This window comes from Zosterops lateralis (assembly GCF_965231275.1).
Source record: "Zosterops lateralis genome assembly, chromosome: 2".
NCBI classification, from domain to species: Eukaryota; Metazoa; Chordata; class Aves; order Passeriformes; family Zosteropidae; genus Zosterops; species Zosterops lateralis.
In genome coordinates, this window is record NC_139763.1 from 2528486 (window position 1) to 2549134 (window position 20649).

A 20649-nucleotide genomic window follows, 5' to 3' on the forward strand; every position below is an offset into this window, starting at 1 on the left:
AGAGCCAGGTCCAGAGAGAGAGAGAAGAGAGCGAGGTCCTGGTTCCAATCCATTCTATCTCCTTTTGTGATGAATATTCTAATTTACAGTGACCAACCAACACAAGACACAAAATCCTATAGAATCTCCACACAGCCTGTAAGAACTACTACATTACCTTGTGTTATATTTTAAACTCTAAAAACTCCTCTTTAGACTTTTCTGCTTTGCTGCATTGACCTTTGGATCCCTCAGGCAGCAGAAGGGGATTGTTCAATCCAAAGGGATTCTCCTCCAGCTGCCCATGCTGCTGTTTTTAGGTTATATAGTCACTAAAACTCAATATCCTACAACTCAAAGTGAGCTCCCATTTCTATTTCAATTCTAGGTTTCACATTTTCAGAATCTTTTGCTAAGCAATCATATTTATAAGGTTTCCCTGATTCATCTTTCCCAACCCCAACACCTCAACTGGGTCATGGCATCAAGTGCCACATCCAGTTTCCTTTTAAACACATCCAGGGATGGTGACTGCACCACCTCTCTGGACAGAATATTCCAATATTTAATCACTCTTTATGTGAAAAACTTCTTCCTGATATCCAACCTCTATTTCCCTTGACGCAGTTAGGATGATGTTGTTAGGAAAATTAATCCAGAAATGCCAGAGGTTTATGTCCAAAAAGGAGACAGAGGAGTCCTTTGATTTTATTGGGATAAAGGGAGAGGCCATGGGGGATTTCCCCTGAGGTCTCTCGAATTTTGGAGGATGAAGGTTCCTCTTTATCCCAATTTCCCTCTCTCTTTCCTCATTGGCTACTTGAGAGTTACAGACTTCCCGAAGTCCCTAATACCTAAAATTCCCCTTTAATGTACAACCCCCACTTTTAATTTTTAATTCTTATGGAATTTATGGGTTTTCCCCATTGTTTCTTTCATCTTTCAATATCCAATTTCATTTCTCAGCAAACCCACAGTTTGTTTGTAAAGGCAAATATCTTCTTTTCCATTTCATCCATCAGTGGGATCCTTCCCATTGTTTCTTTTTGTCTCTCAGTGCTGGTTTTATCTACCCAGTGCTCGTTTGTAAAGAGAAATCTGTCATTCTTCTCAATTCCTCTCAGGGCTCTCCCAGCCTTGATTTTGGGATTTGCTCTCCCTACAGCCATGAGTGCATCCTGCACTGGCTTTGCTCCAATTCTCACAGTAAATTCCTCATGAAAAAACCCGGGAAAACTCAATTTTTCTGATCCTATTCCCTGTTTAATTCCCTCTCTGGCACCCCCAGTTACAATCCCATATTTGCTGGTTTGGTTTTTGCCTTAAAACGACACCGGGACTACACAAAGAGGAGAATTTTATTTCAGACAAATTGCAAAAGGCTCCTGAGGAGAGCAGGAAAAGGCACAAACCCCCATTCACGTCATGAATCACACAAGTCCAAAACTAAAACAATTGTAATATTTCTCAACTCCCTCCAGAGCTGACATTTAAAGCTCACATACATTTCCTGCAAGCCTTGCAAGAGCTTCTTAAAAATATTCTTGGCTTCAGATGAGTGATGAAGCACCAACACCAAGAGTTTTAACCCAATTATTCCTTAACTTTTTACTCTTAAAAAAGAAATAAATTTTAAAAATTAAGGAATAAAAAAAATCTATGTAAGACACACACTGAGCCACATCTGGAGGATTATAAGGGAGAAATAAAAACACCACTTGGTTTTGAGATGGATGATTTGGATCTTAAGGTCTTGAAATGCCACTAAAACCCACTGAACAATTCACGATTTTCTTTTAAACCCTGTAGTATTTTAATTTAATTAATTAAATTTAATTTTTATTTACAGCTTAGGGAGTAGGACACAGTGGTAGTGTTTTTCCCTTAAAAGTTGATCATGACTAAGTCAAACTTGCAAACCCAGAAAGGATTTCAGAAAGGATTTGCCCAGGAAAGGCTCCCTAAGACTGAAATAATGAAAGTGTTGGGCAGTTGTTAAGCCTGGACTTAAGTCACAAAGTCAGGGAACTTAGAGCAGACCCAAGGATTTGTACAGGGAAATTCCCTGTAAGGCTGGGGAGGCTCTGGCACAAAATTCCCACAGAAATTGTGGATGTCCCTTCCCTGGAAGTGTCCAAGGCCAGGCTGGATGGGGTTTGGAGCAACCTGGGATGGTGGAAGGTGTTGGAACAAGACCATCTTTAATTTCCCTTCCAACCCCAAACCATTCCATGATTGTCTCCATTGAGGAAATCCCACCCAGTGCCCGATTTGTGCCTCTCAGAGATATTACACACCTTCAGTGGGGACACAACTCCAAGAGAGGGAGCAGCAAAAGCACCAGGGCTGAGGGTGAAACCATCTGGCATCTTCCCAAAACAGAGAGAGGAAGGACAATCCCGTATGGGAATGGACAGAACCCATCCCAGTGTCCAGCCAGGACATTGTCCATTGAAATCCCACCCAGTGCCGATTTGTGCCATCCAGACACATCCCACACCTTCAGTGGGGACACAACTCCAAGAGAAGGAGCAGCAAAAGCACCAAGGCTGAGGGTGGAACCATCTGGCATCTCCCCAAAACAGAGAGAGGAAGGACAGTTCTGTATGGGAATGGAGAGAACCCATCCCAGTGTCCAGCACTGAAATCCCACCCGGTGCCCAGTTTGTGCCTCCCAGACACATCCCACACCTTTAGTGGGGACACAACTCAAGAGAAGGAGCAGCAAAAGCTCCAGGGCTGAGGGTGGAACCATCTGGCATCTCCCCAAAACAGAGAGAGGAACGACAATCCTGTATGGGAACGGACAGAACCCATCCCAGTGTCCAGCCAGGACATTGTCCATTGAAATCCCACCCAGTGCCGATTTGTGCCATCCAGACACATCCCACACCTTCAGTGGGGACACAACTCCAAGAGAAGGAGCAGCAAAAGCACCAAGGCTGAGGGTGGAACCATCTGGCATCTCCCCAAAACAGAGAGAGGAACGACAATCCTGTATGGGAATGGACAGAACCCATCCCAGTGTCCAGCACTGAAATCCCACCCGGTGCCCAGTTTGTGCCTCCCAGACACATCCCACACCTTCAGTGGGGACACAACTCAAGAGAAGGAGCAGCAAAAGCCCCAGGGCTGAGGGTGAAACCATCTGGCATCTTCCCAAAACAGAGAGAGGAACGACAATCCCGTATGGGAACGGACAGAACCCACCCCAGTGTCCAGCCAGGACATTGTCCAGGACTGAGACCCCAGGGAAAAGCCTAAAACAAGAGAATAAAGTGATGCTCTTGTTCCAGTTTTCCTCCAGACCTTTGGCGCTGTCCCTGCCTCGACCCTTTTGGAAACCATTTCTTCTTTTGGCCTCCAGGACGTCTTGAGGCCATAAATCTCTGAAATGAAGCAAGTTCACAGTGCTGGGAAAAGCTCTTCCCTTTTGTTTTTTGGGCTTTATGATCCCACCAGGCACCCCCCACTGCTTGTGTTTTGGGAAAGACGATTTCAGCTTTCCCTCTCTGCCTTCTCTGATTTTATAGGAGCCCATCATGACCCTGTCCTGCCCCCTTGGGCCATTTTCCCAAACTTAAGGCAATTTCTATCTTTAATCTTAATTTCTGCAGGGAGCACTTCACCCTCTGCTCTTCTCTTTCCTTCTGCTGCGTTCAAGAAGTGATGCCCAAAGCAGAGTGTGTTTTATTATTTAAATTATTTTGTATTATTTTGTATTATATTGTATTATTTCGTATTATATTGCATTATGCTATATTACATTGTATTACATTGTATTGTGTTTTAATGGTTATATTTTATAATATTTATTATACATTATTATATTATATATTATATAATATATAATATATATTCTTTTATATTGTATTATATTAATATATAATATAATAGAATTATAGAATTATATTATACTATGGTAATATATAATATTATAGAATTATAGAATTATATTAAATTATATTTATTATATTTGTTATATTTATTGGATTTCTTTTATTCATTATATTATATTTACCTGTCTAAAATATTATATTAATATATAATATAATAGAATTATAGAATTATATTATATTATGTTAATATATAATATTATAGAATTATATTAAATTATATTTAGAATATGTGTTATATTTATTTGATTTCTTTTATTTATTATATTATATTTACCTATCTAAAAGAATGCATATCCATGAGTTATAAAAGGAGCAAAAAATGCTCTGTTCATTCATTTTTGGCTCTTGCTGAGCCCTCAACCAGCATTTTCACCCACCACAATGGGACTATCCCAAGGTGACACCGATACCCAAATCCCCAAATTAAATTTGCCAGTGAACTTCCAAGGTGAAGAATAAATCTGTAAATTGGGTAAATCCATTCCTGAAGAAAAGGCTGGAATGTGGCCAAGGTGTTTGGGATGGATCAGGACAGGCTGGATCCATGGGATGATCCAGGTGTGAGGGTCAACCAGGCCAAGGGTCACAACAACCCCCTGGAGCTCCAGGCTGGGCAGAGGGGCTGGAAAAGCTGGAAAAGGCCCTGGGGGTGCTGTGACAGGGGCTGGACACAGCCCAGGGGTGCCCAGGTGGGCAAGAGGCCCCTGGGCTGGATGAGGAATTGTGTGTCCAGCAGGAGGAGCAGGGCAGGGATTGTCCCTCTGAGCTCCAGGGCTGGGTCCAGTTGTGGCTCCTGCAGGAGAGCCCTGGAGGGGCTGGAGCGTGTCCAGGGCAGGGAAGGGGCTGGGGAAGGGTCTGGAGCCCCAGGAGGGGCTGAGGGAGCTGGGGAAGGGTCTGGAGCCCCAGGAGGGGCTGAGGGAGCTGGGAAGGGGCTGAGCCTGGAGAAAAGGAGGCTCAGGGGGGACCTTGTGGCTCTGCACAAGTCCCTGCCAGGAGGGGACAGCCGGGGCGGTCGGGCTCTGCTCCCAGGGAACAGGGACAGGAGGAGAGGGAACGGCCTCAGGCTGGGCCAGGGGAGGCTCAGCTTGGCCAGCAGCAGGAATTTCCCCATGGAAAGGGGGCTCAGGCCTTGGAACTGCCCAGGGAGCTTTGGAGTGCCCATCCCTGGAGGTGTCACCTGGAGGTGGCACTCAGAGCTCTGGACTGGGGACAAAGTGGGGATGGGGCACAGCTGGGACTTGATGACCTTGGAAATCTTTTCCAGCCTCATTGATCCTGGGATTCTGTGATCTGCTGGATGCTCCAACATCTCCATGGGTGTCTGGGCTTCCTTTGCCTTCTCTCTGCTCGTGCAGCCCTGCACACAGTCAGAATTCAGTGACACTCTGTGGGGTCTGGCATTCCACTCTCTCCTTCTGATGGATGGAAAGATTTTTTTAATAAAATCCTGATCATTTCTCACCCACACCAGCGAGCCCTGAGCTCCTCATGTCAGCAGAAGGGAGAAGAACAAAGGGCTCTTTGTGCATTTAATGTTCTGCTGATGGGTGACAAAAATAAAGCAACACCTCCCTGAATACTCTTAATGAGATTTACAAGAAGAGAACAGTAACTGCTGGAGGATAATCACTAAACAGGCCCCAGTTTTGGGGACAGAAGACTGTCAGAGCTTGTCTTTAATTTTTCTCACAACCTCACATGGTTTTGTTCACTAGTTGTGCTGTTGGCTTGGGAGTCTCTGATGTGGCATTAATTTGGGAACTGTGAAAAAGTGACAATCAACAGAGTCGTGGCAGATGTGGCTCAATAGCCACAAAAATAATAATAAAAAAAAGCAACTTGTATTGTTGAATTCTGCATTAAGTGTGTTATTGCACCAAGTTATTGCATAGGCAGCAAAATTAACAAATCCCCTTTTCCAAGGGGGATGAATCTGCCAGATCCTCTGAGATGGGGATTGGTGTCTCCTGGCTTGTCTCAAAGGAAAGGATGAGAGGAAATGGCCTCAAATTGCACCATGGGAGGCTCAGGCTGGAGATTGGGCAAGGAAATTTCCCTGGCAGAGTGGTCAGGCCTTGGGATGAGCTGCCCAGGGAGGTTTGGAGTCACTGTCTGGGGGAGTGTTCAGGAGGAGGCTGGAGGTGGCCCTTGGAGACAGGCTTTGGGCTGATGCTGGTGCTGCTGGGGTGGCACTGCCTGATCCTCAGGGGCTCTTCCCACCTTGGCCATTCCATGGAATCAAAGCCAAAGGCACCTGCACATCCACCAAATCTTCAGGGGGCCACAACTCCCAATTCATCTGCTCCCAGCCTCAGCCCCTTGAGGGCTGTCAGGAGTCTCCAGGATGGTCCCTCCCATCCAAAGCTCAGCTTCCTCCAAAGCCAAAGGGCTGAGATGAAGTTCAGCTGAGCTTTGGAGTGACAGGCTGGAGGTGGCCCTTGGGGACAGCCTTTGGGCTGGTGCTGGTGGTGGCACTGGGTGATCCTGAAAGTTTCTTCCACTTTGATGATTCCATGTCATTCCAAGAGTCTGGAGAAGAGAAAGCTCCAGGGAGAGCTCAGAGCTCCTTCCAGAGCCTAAAGGGGCTCCAGGAGAGCTGGAGAAGAACTGGGGACAAGGCCTGGAGGGACAGGACACAGGGAATGGCTTTGCACTGCCAGAGCTCAGGGCTGGATGGGACCTTGGGCAGGAATTCTTTCCCTTGAGGGTGATGAGGATGGAATTTCCAGGTTAGTTGTGGCTGCCCCTGGATCCCTGGCAGTGCCCAAGGCCAGGTTGGACATTGGGCTTGGAGCAGCCTGGGACAGTGGGAGGTGTCCCTGCCCCTGGAATTGGCTGATCTCTAAGTTTCCTTCCAGCCCAAACCATTCCATGATTCCACAGCTCTGCAGTCACGACCCACAGAGTTAAAATAACCTTCTGTCTGTCCTTTCCCTGGTGACCAAACCTCTCAGGGGCAGAGGTGACCAGGACAGGGCCACATCTGTACAACTTTCATAGGGAAAAGCTGATTTATGGCCCAGGGAGTCTCAGAGCAAGACATCACTTAGCAAGGAGCCACCAGAATAAATCCACTTATTTAAAAACAAACCCAGCTGAAATGCAACACTATCACCGAGGAGACAATCTGCCACTTGCCAAGGAGAAAAAAAACCACAATAAATGGCCAATAAAAAGCGACCTCTGCGAAGCACAAAAGGGAAAAATGTGCATTACTGTTGTGTTGTGGTTAATTCCCAGACAATACTGCGGGAATGAGGCTGAAGTGCTACTTCCTGTCACTGAAAGGCAGAGAAACCCAAACAGTGAGAATTCCTCGGGCTGAGGAATGCAGACATACATCATGTCTGCAGGAATCATTTAAAAAAAAATAAAAAAAAGATCAAATGCAATATTTGCTTTCAGCGCAGACAACAGCTTTGAGATTTTCCATCCAGACAACCCTGAAAAGCGCCTCCAGCGTTTGCCAATTAGCCCTGACAAAGACCATTTGGTAGTGAGTGATGTCTTCAGTGAAATAAAGCAGCGGAGAAAACTGAACATGATGAAAGGGCTCTTTTCCTCCCTCTGAAGTGACTGGAAGTTCTGTACTCGCAGGGTTGGGGATTTTGTGCTTCCTGCCGGTGACAAATCCCACGGGAGGCGAGCGGGGAGGCCAAGTTTGTTTGACAGTAATAGGGAAGGAACTGGTTTTCGTGTTCTCTTAAGCAGCTCAGAGAGTTCCTGGCTATAAACAAAGGAGGAGTTGCTGTTCCACATCATCCCTCAGAAATTTCAGGGCTTTAATGGAAGGAATGATTCCCTCCAGTGCTGGTAGTGAGTAGAGGGCAAAAGAGGCTGGAGCTTTCTGCCCCCAGAACTTGATTTAGGAATCAGCTGCAACCAGTAACAATAAATAAATAAATAAATAAATAAATAAATAAATAATTTTTTTAAAATTATTTATTAATCATAAAGAGAGTTTCAAGACAGGTAAAAATAGCTCAGGCTGGGATCTCTGTTCTACATCACTCCTCAGAAATTTCAGGGCTTTAATGGAAGGAATGATTCTCTGCAGTGCTGGAGTGGGCAGAGGGCAAAAGAGGCTGGAGCTTTCTGCCACCAGAACTTGATTTAGGAATCAGCTGCAACCACTAATATTCCATATTTCCAAATTATTTATTAATCATGGAGAGAGCCTCAAGACAGGTAAAAATCGCTCAGGCCCTCCAACTGTGTTTAAAGAATGGTTTAAATAACTCACTGTTGGTTCTCTCTTGACTTTTCTCCTTTCAGACAGAGGGTTTGGGTCCATTTAGCTGCACATTTATATCAGAGCTGTCAGCAGGGCTTGTCTCAGTGCTCGTGTCCTCTCTGCTGGGCTCACACAGCCCTGCTGCCCCTGGAACACCAAATTAGCAGAAATTTGTCTCTTCCTCCCAAGAGGAGCAACATCTTTGTCTGACTAACACAACCCAACAGCAGCAGCTGCTTTGGGAATTTTCCTTTTCCCCCTTCTTGACATTCAACAGTTGCATCTTGTTGTTGACTTGGATCCAAATCTTGAACCCAGTGGGGAAGGCAGGGGGGAAGCTCCAGAGAATGTGGGTGCAGAAAGAACATTTTTCACAGTGTTTCTCTCTGCAAAGGTCTGGGGTTTCTTTGTTTCACAATCCTCTGCCCGTTTGCTCTAACAAAAACATTTTATTTAGAAATTAGGAATGTTTAGCCATTTGGGTTTTTAGTGTTGTTTCCTCCTTTCCTTTCCTTTCCTTTCCTTTCCTTTCCTTTCCTTTCCTTTCCTTTCCTTTCCTTTCCTTTCCTTCCCTTCCCTTCCCTTCCCTTCCCTTCCCTTCCCTTCCCTTCCCTTCCCTTCCCTTCCCTTCCCTTCCCTTCCCTTCCCTTCCCTTCCCTTCCCTTCCCTTCCCTTCCCTTCCCTTCCCTTCCCTTCCCTTCCCTTCCCTTCCCTTCCCTTCCCTTCCCTTCCCTTCCCTTTTTTCTTGCTCTCCACAACTCCCTGACTGATTTTTCTAGTGGAAGATGTCCTTGCTTGTTGCAGGGGTGGAACTGGATGGTCTTTAAGGTTCCTTCCAACCCAAACAATTCTGGAATTCTGGGATACACTGATCTAACAGAAACATGGAATGGGAAATGGGAGATTTCCCACCTGGTATTTGAATCCATCTCCATCTGTGCAAGGAGCAGAGACACACCCAGATGGACCAGGACAACAAAAAAGCTCCAGCACTGCCAAAAAAAATTCCATCTCTGTCCATAAAAAGATCACCTCATGGGAAGGACACACAAATTCCCTGAAATTACATGTTTGGTTCTTCAGGACAAGCCCTGGATGCCAGCCCAGGCAGGAGTGGCACCAGCCTCCTGCTGAGAGTGTCCCTTGTCCCTCATGATGATCTTTTAATAATCAGATAATACAGTGAATAGGATTATAACAGGATGTGGATCTCCTGCAATTCCTTCTTTCTCTGCAGTACAGCTGCGTCATCTAGTGGGCAGCACAGAGATTGCATCGGGTTTACATTTTTTACAATTGAAAACCTGGATTCTGGGATTACAGATATCCCCTAGAACATACAGTGAAACTAGCTGGAAATGTTAATTTTTTCTTTCCATTTCTGGAATGATTTGGGTTGGAAATTATGAATTATTCCACATTGTGCCATGGGTAGGGACACATTCCACTATCCCAGGTTGCTCCAAATCCCATCCAGCCTGGCCTTGGAGACTTTAAAGGATCTAAGGGAGAAAACTGATCCTGTTTCTGTTTTAAAAAACTCATAAAGTTTTTGGGGATATTTCCTCATGTCTCAGAAATCTTTAAATCCACCACAGGAGTCATAGATGCTCTGAGTGCAAATAAACATTTCAGATTCTACCCAAGTGCTGCGATTTTTGGGCAACATCATTTTTAAAATCTCTTTGTCTGGGAATGGCACCTTGGCAAAAAAAAAAAAAAAAAAAAAAAAAAAAAAAAAAAAAAAAGGAAAAATCATCAGTTTTCACAGCCTATTTAAAAGCTTTAATTGTCAGATTATGAAGTTGATACTCCTTTGTCTTGTCTCAAACCAGACAGGCCTGAGGGCACGGGGCAGTGATGGATGAGCTCCACACATCACAGAAGGAAACTCTCAAGTGGGAGCCACTTTCTGCAGAAGATCAAAGAAAATACACGTTTTATTGTCATAAGCTGACACAGCAAAGGTTTTGTCAGGAGGTTTCATGTTTATAATTCTTCGGTGATTTCAGTGACGGCGCTAAATGAACATTTCTCTTAAAAAATAAAAAAAATCAAGCTGTGCTGCTTCTGCCTCATGCTCTTATCACTTGAAATCTGGTGGATCTTATTACCTAAAGAAATGTAGTGGCTTTGCTGCAGCCACTGAGTGGATTCTCATTGCAGCTCTCCTTGAATCCCAGATTCACCAAGGTGGGAAGAGCCCTTCAGGATCAGCCAGGGCCACCCCAGTGCCACCAGCAGCAGCCCAAAGCCTGTCCCCAAGGGCCACCTCCAGGCTGTCACTCCAAAGCTCAGCTGAACTTCATCTCAGCCCTTTGGCTTTGGAGGAAGCTGAGCTTTGGATGGGAGGGACCATCCTGGAGACTCCTGACAGCCCTCAAGGGGCTGAGGCTGGGAGCAGATGAATTGGGAGTTGTGGCCCCCTGAAGATTTGGTGGATGTGCAGGTGCCTTTGGCTTTGATTCCATGGAATGGCCAAGGTGGGAAGAGCCCCTGAGGATCAGGCAGTGCCACCCCAGCAGCACCAGCAGCAGCCCAAAGCCTGTCCCCAAGGGCCACCTCCAGCCTCCTCCTGAACACTCCCCCAGACAGTGACTCCAAACCTCCCTGGGCAGCTCATCCCAAGGCCTGACCACTCTGCCAGGGAAATTTCCTTGCCCAATCTCCAGCCTGAGCCTCCCCTGGTGCAATTTGAGGCCATTTCCTCTCCTCCTTTCCCTGCCCCTCCTGGCAGGGACTTGTGCAGAGCCACAAGGTCCCCCCTGAGCCTCATTTTCTCCAGGCTCAGCCCCTTGCCCAGTTCAGCTGCTCATTCCAGGATTTGTTTTCCAGCCCTTTCCCAGTATTTTTGCCCCTCTCTGGCCACGCTCCAACCCTTAAAGGTCATTTTTGGGGTAACACTTCACAAGCTGGAAGAGAATCCAACTCCCTGCCCTGCTCTGGATCAGGTTTGTGTCACTCCTGCACAAAAGTTGAGTTTATTCCCCCTGTTGCTCAAATTTCCAGGTTCAATCTGAAAGGGAATTTATACTGAAAGGGAAATTAAACAATTTTTTCCCACAATAAGATCCCAGCTCAATCTTTTCTCAGGGAACAGAGAGCCAGAGTGAAATGTTAACAGCACATCACTGAGGAGATGCTGTTTGCAGCTCCAAGGAGGGGCTGAGAGGGAGAATTTTCACTCTGAAAACTTGATTTTGTCTCCTGTAAAACAGTTGGAGAGCACTCCCAAGGCTGCTGCTTCCTCAGGCACCTCAAGCTCTCAGCCCAGCCCTGTCTTGTACAAAGTTTAGGCTGAATCAAAAAGGTTTAAGCTTAAATTGAAGGTATATTTTTATATATTCACATAAATCGCTGTGTTCTGCCTTCTTTCCTGCTCCCCTGTGTAGGAGTGCCAGGAGCACAGCTCATATCCAAACCACCTGGAATAAATGTGGAATAAATGTGGAGCCCCCCAGCAAAAACCAAATCAGCTTTTGTCAAACTCACATTCACCTGGCCAGGAGCTGTTCTTAAAATAACCATCCTCAGGAAAAAAAATAAAATAAAATAAATAAACCAGCCAAGCATCCTTATCTCCTTTAACTCTGGCACCATTTGGGATCAAATGCTAAAATTAGGAACACAGCTGGTGGTAGAGAATGATAAAAAGAGGTTTATTAAAGGAAGGTCAAACAGTGAGAGGGGCACAGAAGGATCTGGAGGCAAACTGGTGAGAATTCCCTACAGAACAGCATCCCCAAATCCCAAAAAAGAATCTCAGGGGGCACTTCAGAGCCAGAAAATCCCCAAATTTTTAAGGCTGGAAAAGACTTGAAGCTCAAAGTCCAACCATCACCCCATGGTCACCATCAAACCAAATCCTCAAGTGTCACATTTTTGAACCCTCCTCTCCCCTGGGTATCCTGTTCCAATGTTGTACAACCATTTCCATGAAAAAAAAAAAAATAAATTCCTCTTATCCAATCTCAACTGATCAGGCCTTAATGAGAATGATTAGAGTGTAAAATATGGTGGGAAGTGAGTTAAAAACATAATCCAGGCAAATCTGGAGGTAAATTGGCCTCAAGGATGGAAGAAATGGGAGTTCCAGCTCCAGAAAGGATTTTAGAAAAATAAAATAGACAAAAAGTCTTGTAGAAAACAAAGCAATATATTTACAAAAATAAACACTTTTAAAAATCACATCATGAAAAATAATCACAATTCCAAATGAAGTTTCTGCAGTTTAAATAAGGGTCCTGCCCTGAAATGACCTTTAAAAATTTTCTCTTTTCATAAAATCATAAAATCTGGCTCTCCACTTCAGCAGAACCTTTGGTGTGAAGGTCAGCAAAGAACAAAATTATTCTGATGATTTTTTTAAATTATTCTTTGCTGCTCAGGTTCATTAAAGGAGTAATAACCTGGCAATAATAATCTCAATTAGAGCTGTCACAGCTCCAGGGAGGCTCAAGTTGTTCCTAAATTTAAGTTGCAAAGGATCTCAGTTGATTTTTGAAGGATCTTGAGGTTTTCTGAGTGCAGCATTTCCACCAAAGCCAAGTGAGGTTTGAGGTTCTCTTTGTCCCTTTTCAACTGGCAGATCTGGAGTTAAAAAATGGGATGAAATTATTCCAAGTTTTGATTATTTAATTAGACATGAAGAGAAAAATCTGTGGAAATCTGTAAAGATTTTATTGATTATGTTTAAATAGTGGTTGTTTGGGGGTTTTTTGTTTTTTTTGTTTTTTTTTTAATTCCACAAGAGAAATTTTAATAGTAAAAAAGAAAAAAAAAAGAGAAGAGGGAATGGGAAAAATCATCAGAATAACATACAAAGGGAATAGGAACAATCATCAAAAGAAAAAAGGAGGGAATAGGAAAAAATCATCAAAATTAAAAAAAAAAAGAGGGAATGGGAAAAATCATCAAAATAGAAAAAAAGAGAATGGGAAAAATAATTGAAATAAAAAAAGAGAATGGGGATAATAATTGAAATTTTAAAAAAGGGAATGAGAAAAATCACCAAAATAAAAAAAGAGAATGGGAAAAATAATCAAAAGAAAAAAGAAAAAAAAAGAGGGAATGGGAAAAAATCATCAAAATAAAAAAAAAAGAGGGAATGGGAAAAATCATCAAAATAAAAAAAAGAAGAAAAAGAGGGAATGGGAAAAAATCATCAAAATAAAAAAGAGAATGGGAAAAATCATCAAAATAAAAAAATGGGAATGAGAAAAATCATAAAAAAAAAAAAAAAAAGAAAAAGAAATGGTAAAAATCATCAAAATTCTCCCCCAGAAAATGACCTTGTTCTGAGAAAGAAAAGAATCTGAGCTGCCTTGTTTTCCCCAATTACCTGGAGAAGGACCTGCTGGGTCTCCTCTATTAAAAACTGACAGATTTTTGCTGCTGTATCCAAAGCCTGCTGTTCATTCCTGGCTGAAGTGACATCACCAAGCAGGATCCTCCTCCAGCAGGCACTGCAATGAAAATGTTTGAAGAACAGAAAATGATTTGCTGCTCTCCCCAGCTGGATGCCAAACTTCTGCTGCTCTGCCCCTCACCTGGGCTCATAACCAACCCCAGGGATTTATTTTTAGTTCTTAGATCAATTTATTCCACTCAGCAATGAATCTTCAAAGTACAAATAACCCTGAACAACCTTTTTTTTTTTTTTTTCTCTCATTAATTTATTCCCTCATTTCATTTCTTCCAAGCAAAGTGCAGGTAAACCATTTTCCATCCCTGAAGTTGGTTTGAGGCAGATTTGGAATTTGGAATAAATGGTTCCAAGTGCACTGACAAGTCCCTGGAGATGAATTTCAGCAATTTATTTGGCCCAGGGATTCCAGCCCGTGCAACACATGATTCCAGGAAATCAAGGCAGGTTTAGAGCATTTAAAGTTTAATCAAAACAACAGGAAAAATGCTTGGAGACTGAACCTTGACAAAATATCTGGGGCTTGGAATAGAAAGGAGGAAAAATACAAGAAAGAAAATCACCAAAGCAGCAACAGGGGAGTGAGTTTATAGTCAAGGGTGTTCTCTGCCTTTCTTCTTTTCACCTCTCACCTGAGGTCAGTAAAACAGACACAGGAGATCTAAAAATTGTCCCAGTGTGTCAGTCACAGCCAGCAGAGGGCAGAGAGTGAAGGGAAAGAGAAAATATTGAAGGGGCTGGAAAACACAACCTGGGAGGAGCAGCTGAACTGGAGAAAAGGAGGCTCAGGGGGGACCTGGTGGCTCTGCACAAGTCCCTGCCAGGAGGGGCAGGGAAAGGAGGAGAGGAAATGGCCTCAAATTGCACCAGGGGAGGCTCAGGCTGGAGATTGGGCAAGGAAATTTCCCTGGCAGAGTGGTCAGGCCTTGGGATGAGCTGCCCAGGGAGGTTTGGAGTCACTGTCTGGGGGAGTGTTCAGGAGGAGGCTGGAGGTGGCCCTTGGGGACAGGCTTTGGGCTGATGCTGGTGCTGCTGGGGTGGCACTGCCTGATCCTCAGGGGCTCTTCCCACCTTGGCCATTCCATGGAATCAAAGCCAAAGGCAAAACTCACAATTCCTCTGCTCCCAGACTCAGCACCTTGAGGGCTGTGAGGAGTCTCCAGGATGGTCCTTCCCATCCAAAGGTCAAGTTCCTACAAAACCAAAGGGATGAGATGAAGTTCAGGTGAGCTTTGGAGTGACAGTTTTCTTCCTGAGACACATCAGCCATGGGAGATCTCCAGCTTTGATAATGGTGTTTACAACTTCTCCATCTCTCCCAAGAAGTGAGTTTGCCAAAATACTTTTTTTTTCTCTGAATTTTGATGTTTGACTCCCAGAAAAACTGAATAAAAATCTCAGCAGGAAACAAAAAACCCCCAGAGATACTCACTCTAGGAAATCATGATCCTTTAGAATGGAAACTTTGGCCTTTCTCTGCTTGTCCAGTGGTGAGAAATATTTGAGGAGAGTATCTGCAGAATAACACAGTTTAAGTATTTAAATAAATTGTATGTAAGGGAAACCACAATCACCAGTTCTGAAATGAGATTTAAATAAAGATTTAAATAATTTGTGTGCAATATTTAAATAATTTGTGTGCAATGTTTAAATAAATTCTATGCAAGGAAAACCACAACCATCAGTTCTGAAATGAGATTTCAACCATATTTTTTCATGTAGGATAAAGATGGAAAACCTGCTAAATTCTGGTGAACTTCCCAGAATTCTCCAAAGCTCTCAGCAATCTCCAGGATTGTGTCCTTGGAACAGAAATCCTGGCTCACACTGAAGTGATGAAACAGAGCAAACAAGTTCAGTTTGTGGAGATCAGGACTCTAATCCTGAGGTCAATGGTGCAATATAAGATATTTATCTGGAATCTCTATAGAGATGTTGTTAATAATCACATTTTTTAAAAAATAAAATGGTGACCAAAAAAATTTTTAATTAAAAAATATTTAAATAATTTAAGTCTATGCAAAGAGGCATCAAATTCTTGAGAATTCCCACTTTCAGTTCTGTGTTATTGTGCTTTTCAATGCCCAGACAATCCATAAATCCCACCTGGTGAGACATAAACGCTGCTGTGAGGGTTATCCATGGCCACAAATCCATATTCCAGCAGCAGCCTGTGATTATCATGAGGTCCATAGCAGATCAAAACTTCCTGGTGTTTCCTGCACTGTGAATTTGTCCAGATTTCATAACTCCTCTTCTGCTCGTTAAATGCAGCCTTGACCTTCAGGGAGTGAAAAAAAATAGGTTTTTTTTACTCTTGGTAGGGTGAAAAATTTCAAATTTTCAACCTCAGAGGATTGAATTTCTTGTTTAATTGTGGGGATTTCTTGGAGAGACCCCAAATCTGCAAACACAGATGGTTCCATGCAGAGTTGGCCTCTCCTGTGCTGCCCCAGCTCAGTGTTGGCACCCAGATATTGACAAATGGTGGAAATTCTCTCTGCACTCCCCTCAGGCTGCTCTGAGGTGAAATAAAACAAGGGCCATGGAACTTGCAATTTGTGTCAGCACAAGGGATTTGTCTTGCTTTTAGGAGCAGATCGGGGGGGTGTTTACTCTTCCCAAAAGCTGCTCTGGATGCAGATCTCCCCCAGCCACTGTGGGCTCTCCCTGCACCTTGAATTGCTGCATAAACTGAAATATTTGAATTATAGGATCACTGAATGTTTGGGTTGGAAAAGATCTTAAACATCTTGTTTAAGGACACCTCCCACTGTCCCAAGCTGCTCCAATGTCCAAGCTGGCCTTGGGATCCAGGGGCAGCCACAGCAAATCTGGGAATTCCATCCCAGCCTCTCCCCACCCTCCCAGGGCAGAATTTTTTCCCAATATCCCACCTAACCCTACAATCTTTTTGTTTGAAGCCATTCCCTGTGTCCTGGCACTCCAGTTCTTGAAAATCTGAGTCATTTTCCCCCTGTGAGATCTCTCCCTGACCCCCCCCACACTCCTCACCCACCACATAAAATGCAGATGTGCATTGACAGAGTGCATTTAAAAAAAATAAAAGATTTACTGATCTGTTTTTGAGCTTCTCACCTGAACATTTGGGCTGTGGTTTAGCAAATCTAAATATGGTGCCAATGCATAAATATCTGGCTCCAGGGAGAAACATTCCCTGTGTGGATGTTTCATGTAGATTGTCCTGGTATTTACAGTGCACCAAGCCCACTCCAAAGCATTGTAATTAAAAATAATCTCTGTGCTCTCAGCAAATAAAGGCTGCAGGGAAGAGAAGAAAGCTTTGGAAGATGTGAACAGCTCTTGGATCAACATTTTTTGCTCCTGAGCTTTCTTTTTTAAGGGTTTGGGGAGAAGATTTATCACATCAGGTTCCAGACAAGCAGGGCAAGTGTAAGTTTTGGGGAGAACATGCAGGTAGGGCTTCCAGAGAGATTTTTCCCCAGCATGTTTCTCTGCTATCAAAAACGTGCACAGGGCCAGCAAAGGAGACACAGGGGGCTTCCATCTGTTGGGAAACAAAAATAAAATTAAAAATTAAAAAATTAATTAAAATTAAAGCAGCAGCAGGCTCACAGAGGTGAGATAGGGCATGGACACAGAAGTGTTTTTATCTCTCTCAGAGCTCTTCAGAAGTTTTAAATAGCTTTTTGTTTGAAAGTTCTTTGTAGTTCATCTCCAAGTTCTTTGGCTGATTTCAAAGGGGCAATAAAAGGTGGTTTGTAATAACAATTTCAGGTTTACCCCTTGGGCTGGATTTTTTTTAGGATACACAGGTATTCAATGCCCAGCATGGAGCTTTACTCCAAATATTCCAAATTTCTAATTTGTTCTAAATTTTCTAAGACGCCCTGGCTTTGCAGCCCAGTTTTATCTTTCTTCTCCTATTGAAGCTGATTCACAAATTAAAAAAAAACCCCAAACATTTCTAATTGATATTTAGGACAAGCAGGATCTGAGGCAGCTCCAGCTCCAGGCTGTGCTCTGTCTCCAGCTAAAAGGTGATGTTGAATATTAAATTGAATATTATTTTCCTTCTCTGAGCATTCCACACCCCTGAAATGCTGGCACCACTCAGGATATTCAGTTGAAAGCTCCACCAGCCCTTCAGAGGATTCAAAACTGCTGGAAAAAACTCCACTGAAGGTCCTCAAGTGTCACTTGTCACTTACTTGGCAATGTGTCCTCCCAAGCAGCTGCTGAGGACGGTGCCCGTGGTGAGCAAACACTTCTCAGGCAATGAAATAATCAGATCTCCTGCCTTGGAGGGAGGAGGGAAAACAAAATTACACACAAAGAACAGTAAAAATCAACTCTAAAGGATTCATTACTGTGGGGACTGGGTGTTTCACATTATGGCTGCAACAGTGTAAAAGTCAGAAATTACATTCCCAATGGAATTCTGAGCTTTGCTTGTTGCAAAAATCATTAAATGCCAAAAAATAAAACCTGGAGAGCTCCTGCATCAGAAACAGCATCACTCACCTGAAGAGCTTTTGTTGTCATCAATCCTCTTCCTGTCTCTGAGGAAGAGAACAAAGAGCAGGAGTAAATAAATGTAGATATGGAAAATCAGTGATCAGGTCAGCAGGGAAAAGCTCTAAAAAAACAGACACTGTGGGTTACAAAACAGAAATTCAATTATGGGCTGTCCCAGATAGATCTCATTTCTTTGCTCTCCAATTCTCTTTATTTTTCAGGAACTTTTCCCTGCAGCATTTGCTGTCCAGTTCTAGTAATTCAGGGATTTTTTTTCTCCCACTTATAGCAATTATTTACCTTTTTATTTACCTTTTATAGCAATTATTTACCTTATTTACCTTTTTTTTTCTCCATTTGTTCCTCAAACACATCTTTCATCACCAGCTGCACCACTTGGTTTCAGACTTTTAACTAAACTTCAGCATTTCTAGTCACAATATTTTTCTCTAATCCATTCTAATTTTTCTGCTCTGCCTATAATATTACAAAATGTTTTAAATATAACCTACATAAAGAGAAAAACTATAAATCTTTACTGTAAACATTACTAAGTAAACCTCAGCTCTCTGCTAAACTTGCTTGGGGATAAAAAGATAAACAAGTTATAAAACAAGGATAAATTCCAAAAAACTGTTTTATTAACACTTCAAATTTTGGCTTTTTCAGGCCTCCATACCAACTTTTTGATGTTAAATTGACATTCCAAGAATCCTTGGAATAGTATCAGTAACTGTTTTTTTTTTTTTTTTCCTGATGCCAGAAAGGTACATAATTCATTAAAAAAAGCAGGAATCTAAAATTCTTAGAAGATTCAGCTTTGTACCATCAATAAACCAAAAAAGCTTTACCCCAGAACTCTGCTGGCCTTAAATTACTGTCTTCAAATCCTCTCTCTTTTAGCCACTTCTTAAGTTTAATGTATTCCAGCTTGTGACTGCAGTTGACTAAAAATAGAGAAAAAAAAATTAATGCTATTAAAGAGCATTCTACTGGATAATAAAATAAATATAAATATTTTACTGTATAGTCAGAAAAATTGTATTGTGGAAATTTTAAAGCATAACAGGATAGCAAGAAAGACTCCCACTAATCTAAATTTTGGGTCTCTGGGCACTGGGAGGTCTCAGAAATGTGTGAGTTATTCAGCACATCCAAGGAATTTTAGAATAATGTAATATTTGCCATTAGGCAGAAAAGAGAGCTCAGAAAATTCACCGTGCTCTGCTTGGGCCTGTAAACTAATGCTCAGATATTTGCATATTAAAAAAAGGTAACATTTATTTATGTAATTTTTCCAAGCACAAAGGCTTTTAAAAATATAAATAATAAAACAACACCTTGAGAAACAATTGGTTATTTTATGATTTAACTTCCAGGTATGATGACGATACCTCCATCCTTAAAACTCTTCAAGCGTTTCCTTCTTCTCTTTCGACCTGTCCGACCTCGGCTTTTCTTCATATTAAGTAGCAGATTTTGCCTTTTTTAGACAACCTGAATTAAAAAAAAAAAAAAAAAAAAAAAAAAAAAAAACCACTGATTTAAAGTTACTTTTAAATTTATTACTGTGAGGGTAAGGAAGTCCTGGCACAGGGTGCCCAGATTTGCTGTGGCCGCCCTTGGATCCCTGGCAGTGCCCAAGGCCAGGCTGGACATTGGGGACAGTGGGAGGTGTCCCTGCCCATGGAATGGGATAATATTTCATTATGAAATATCCTGAGTTGGGAAAGATCCACAAAGATGATCCAGTTCAAGCCCTGTCCCTGCCCAGAGCCCCAACAATCCCATCCCTGGCAGGGCTGTCCAAAGGCTCCTGGAGCTCTGGCAGCCACTGGGTGGAATTTAAGGTCCCTCTAACCCAAATTATTTATTCCATGTAGGAAATTGAGAAGCTGTTGTTGTGAATGGCTTGAGGCGTTTGACTCCAATCCTGCCAAAGTTTGAGGAATGATCACAGAATATCCTGAGTGGGAATAAACCCACAGGGATGATCCAGACCCACCCCAACAATCCCCCCTGGGCATCCCTGGCAGGGCTGTCCAAAGGCTCCTGGAGCTCTGGGGCTGTGCCCATTCCCTGGGGAGTGCCTGAACCCTCTGGGGGAAGAATCTTTCTCTGATCTCCTTCTTCTCGCCAAAAATGCCCTGAACGTTCAGCTTTCCCTGCCAGGAGGGAGGAGAAGAGCTTTTTCCTGCAGGAGGGAGGGGGGGCCTCAGGCAGCCGCGATCACCCACAGACGCTCCGGCTCCTCCAGAGGCCTCCCCTCCATCCCATCCCATTCCGCTGGGCTGAAAACACTTCAGAGATCATAGAGCCCAAATCCCATCTCATATCATCCCATCCCACCGCCAGAAGTGGCAATTCTGTGCTAACCAGACCCTTATTCCCGGCAGAGAAATGGCCCCAGCAGCGCTGCCGGAGCGGGAACTTCCCGAGGGCCCCGCGCCCTCCCCCTGGGATCTCCATTCACATCCTCCCCTGCGAGCCCAGATTGTGATTTTGAGTCTCTCCCGAGGCTGGAATTGCTGTCCGGTGTGCCAAACCCACCTGCTGAAGGCACACAAGCACCGACATCGCCTCGTTGATCCTCTCGGCGAGTCCCGCCCGCT

General features: G+C 43.4%; 1 protein-coding gene across 2 annotated transcripts; it reads right to left on the minus strand.

The window, feature by feature from the left end:
• Positions 1 to 11413: 11413 nt before the first annotated feature.
• On the minus strand, positions 11414 to 20642 carry SETD4 (SET domain containing 4). 2 transcript variants are annotated; one of them, XM_083855659.1, is made up of 11 exons: positions 20588 to 20642; positions 19432 to 19534; positions 18889 to 18984; positions 18044 to 18081; positions 17731 to 17819; positions 16637 to 17066; positions 15644 to 15818; positions 14970 to 15051; positions 14650 to 14730; positions 13454 to 13577; positions 11414 to 12702 (listed from the first exon to the last, which is right to left on the minus strand). In XM_083855659.1, the coding sequence occupies exons 2-11, from the start codon at positions 19499 to 19501 to the stop codon at positions 12568 to 12570; spliced, it is 1320 nt and encodes a 439-aa protein (XP_083711785.1). In that variant the 5' UTR covers positions 19502 to 19534; positions 20588 to 20642; the 3' UTR covers positions 11414 to 12567. The 2 variants fall into 2 exon arrangements, with proteins under 2 accessions (XP_083711785.1, XP_083711786.1); XM_083855660.1 differs by lacking the exon at positions 18889 to 18984.
• Positions 20643 to 20649: the final 7 nt, after the last annotated feature.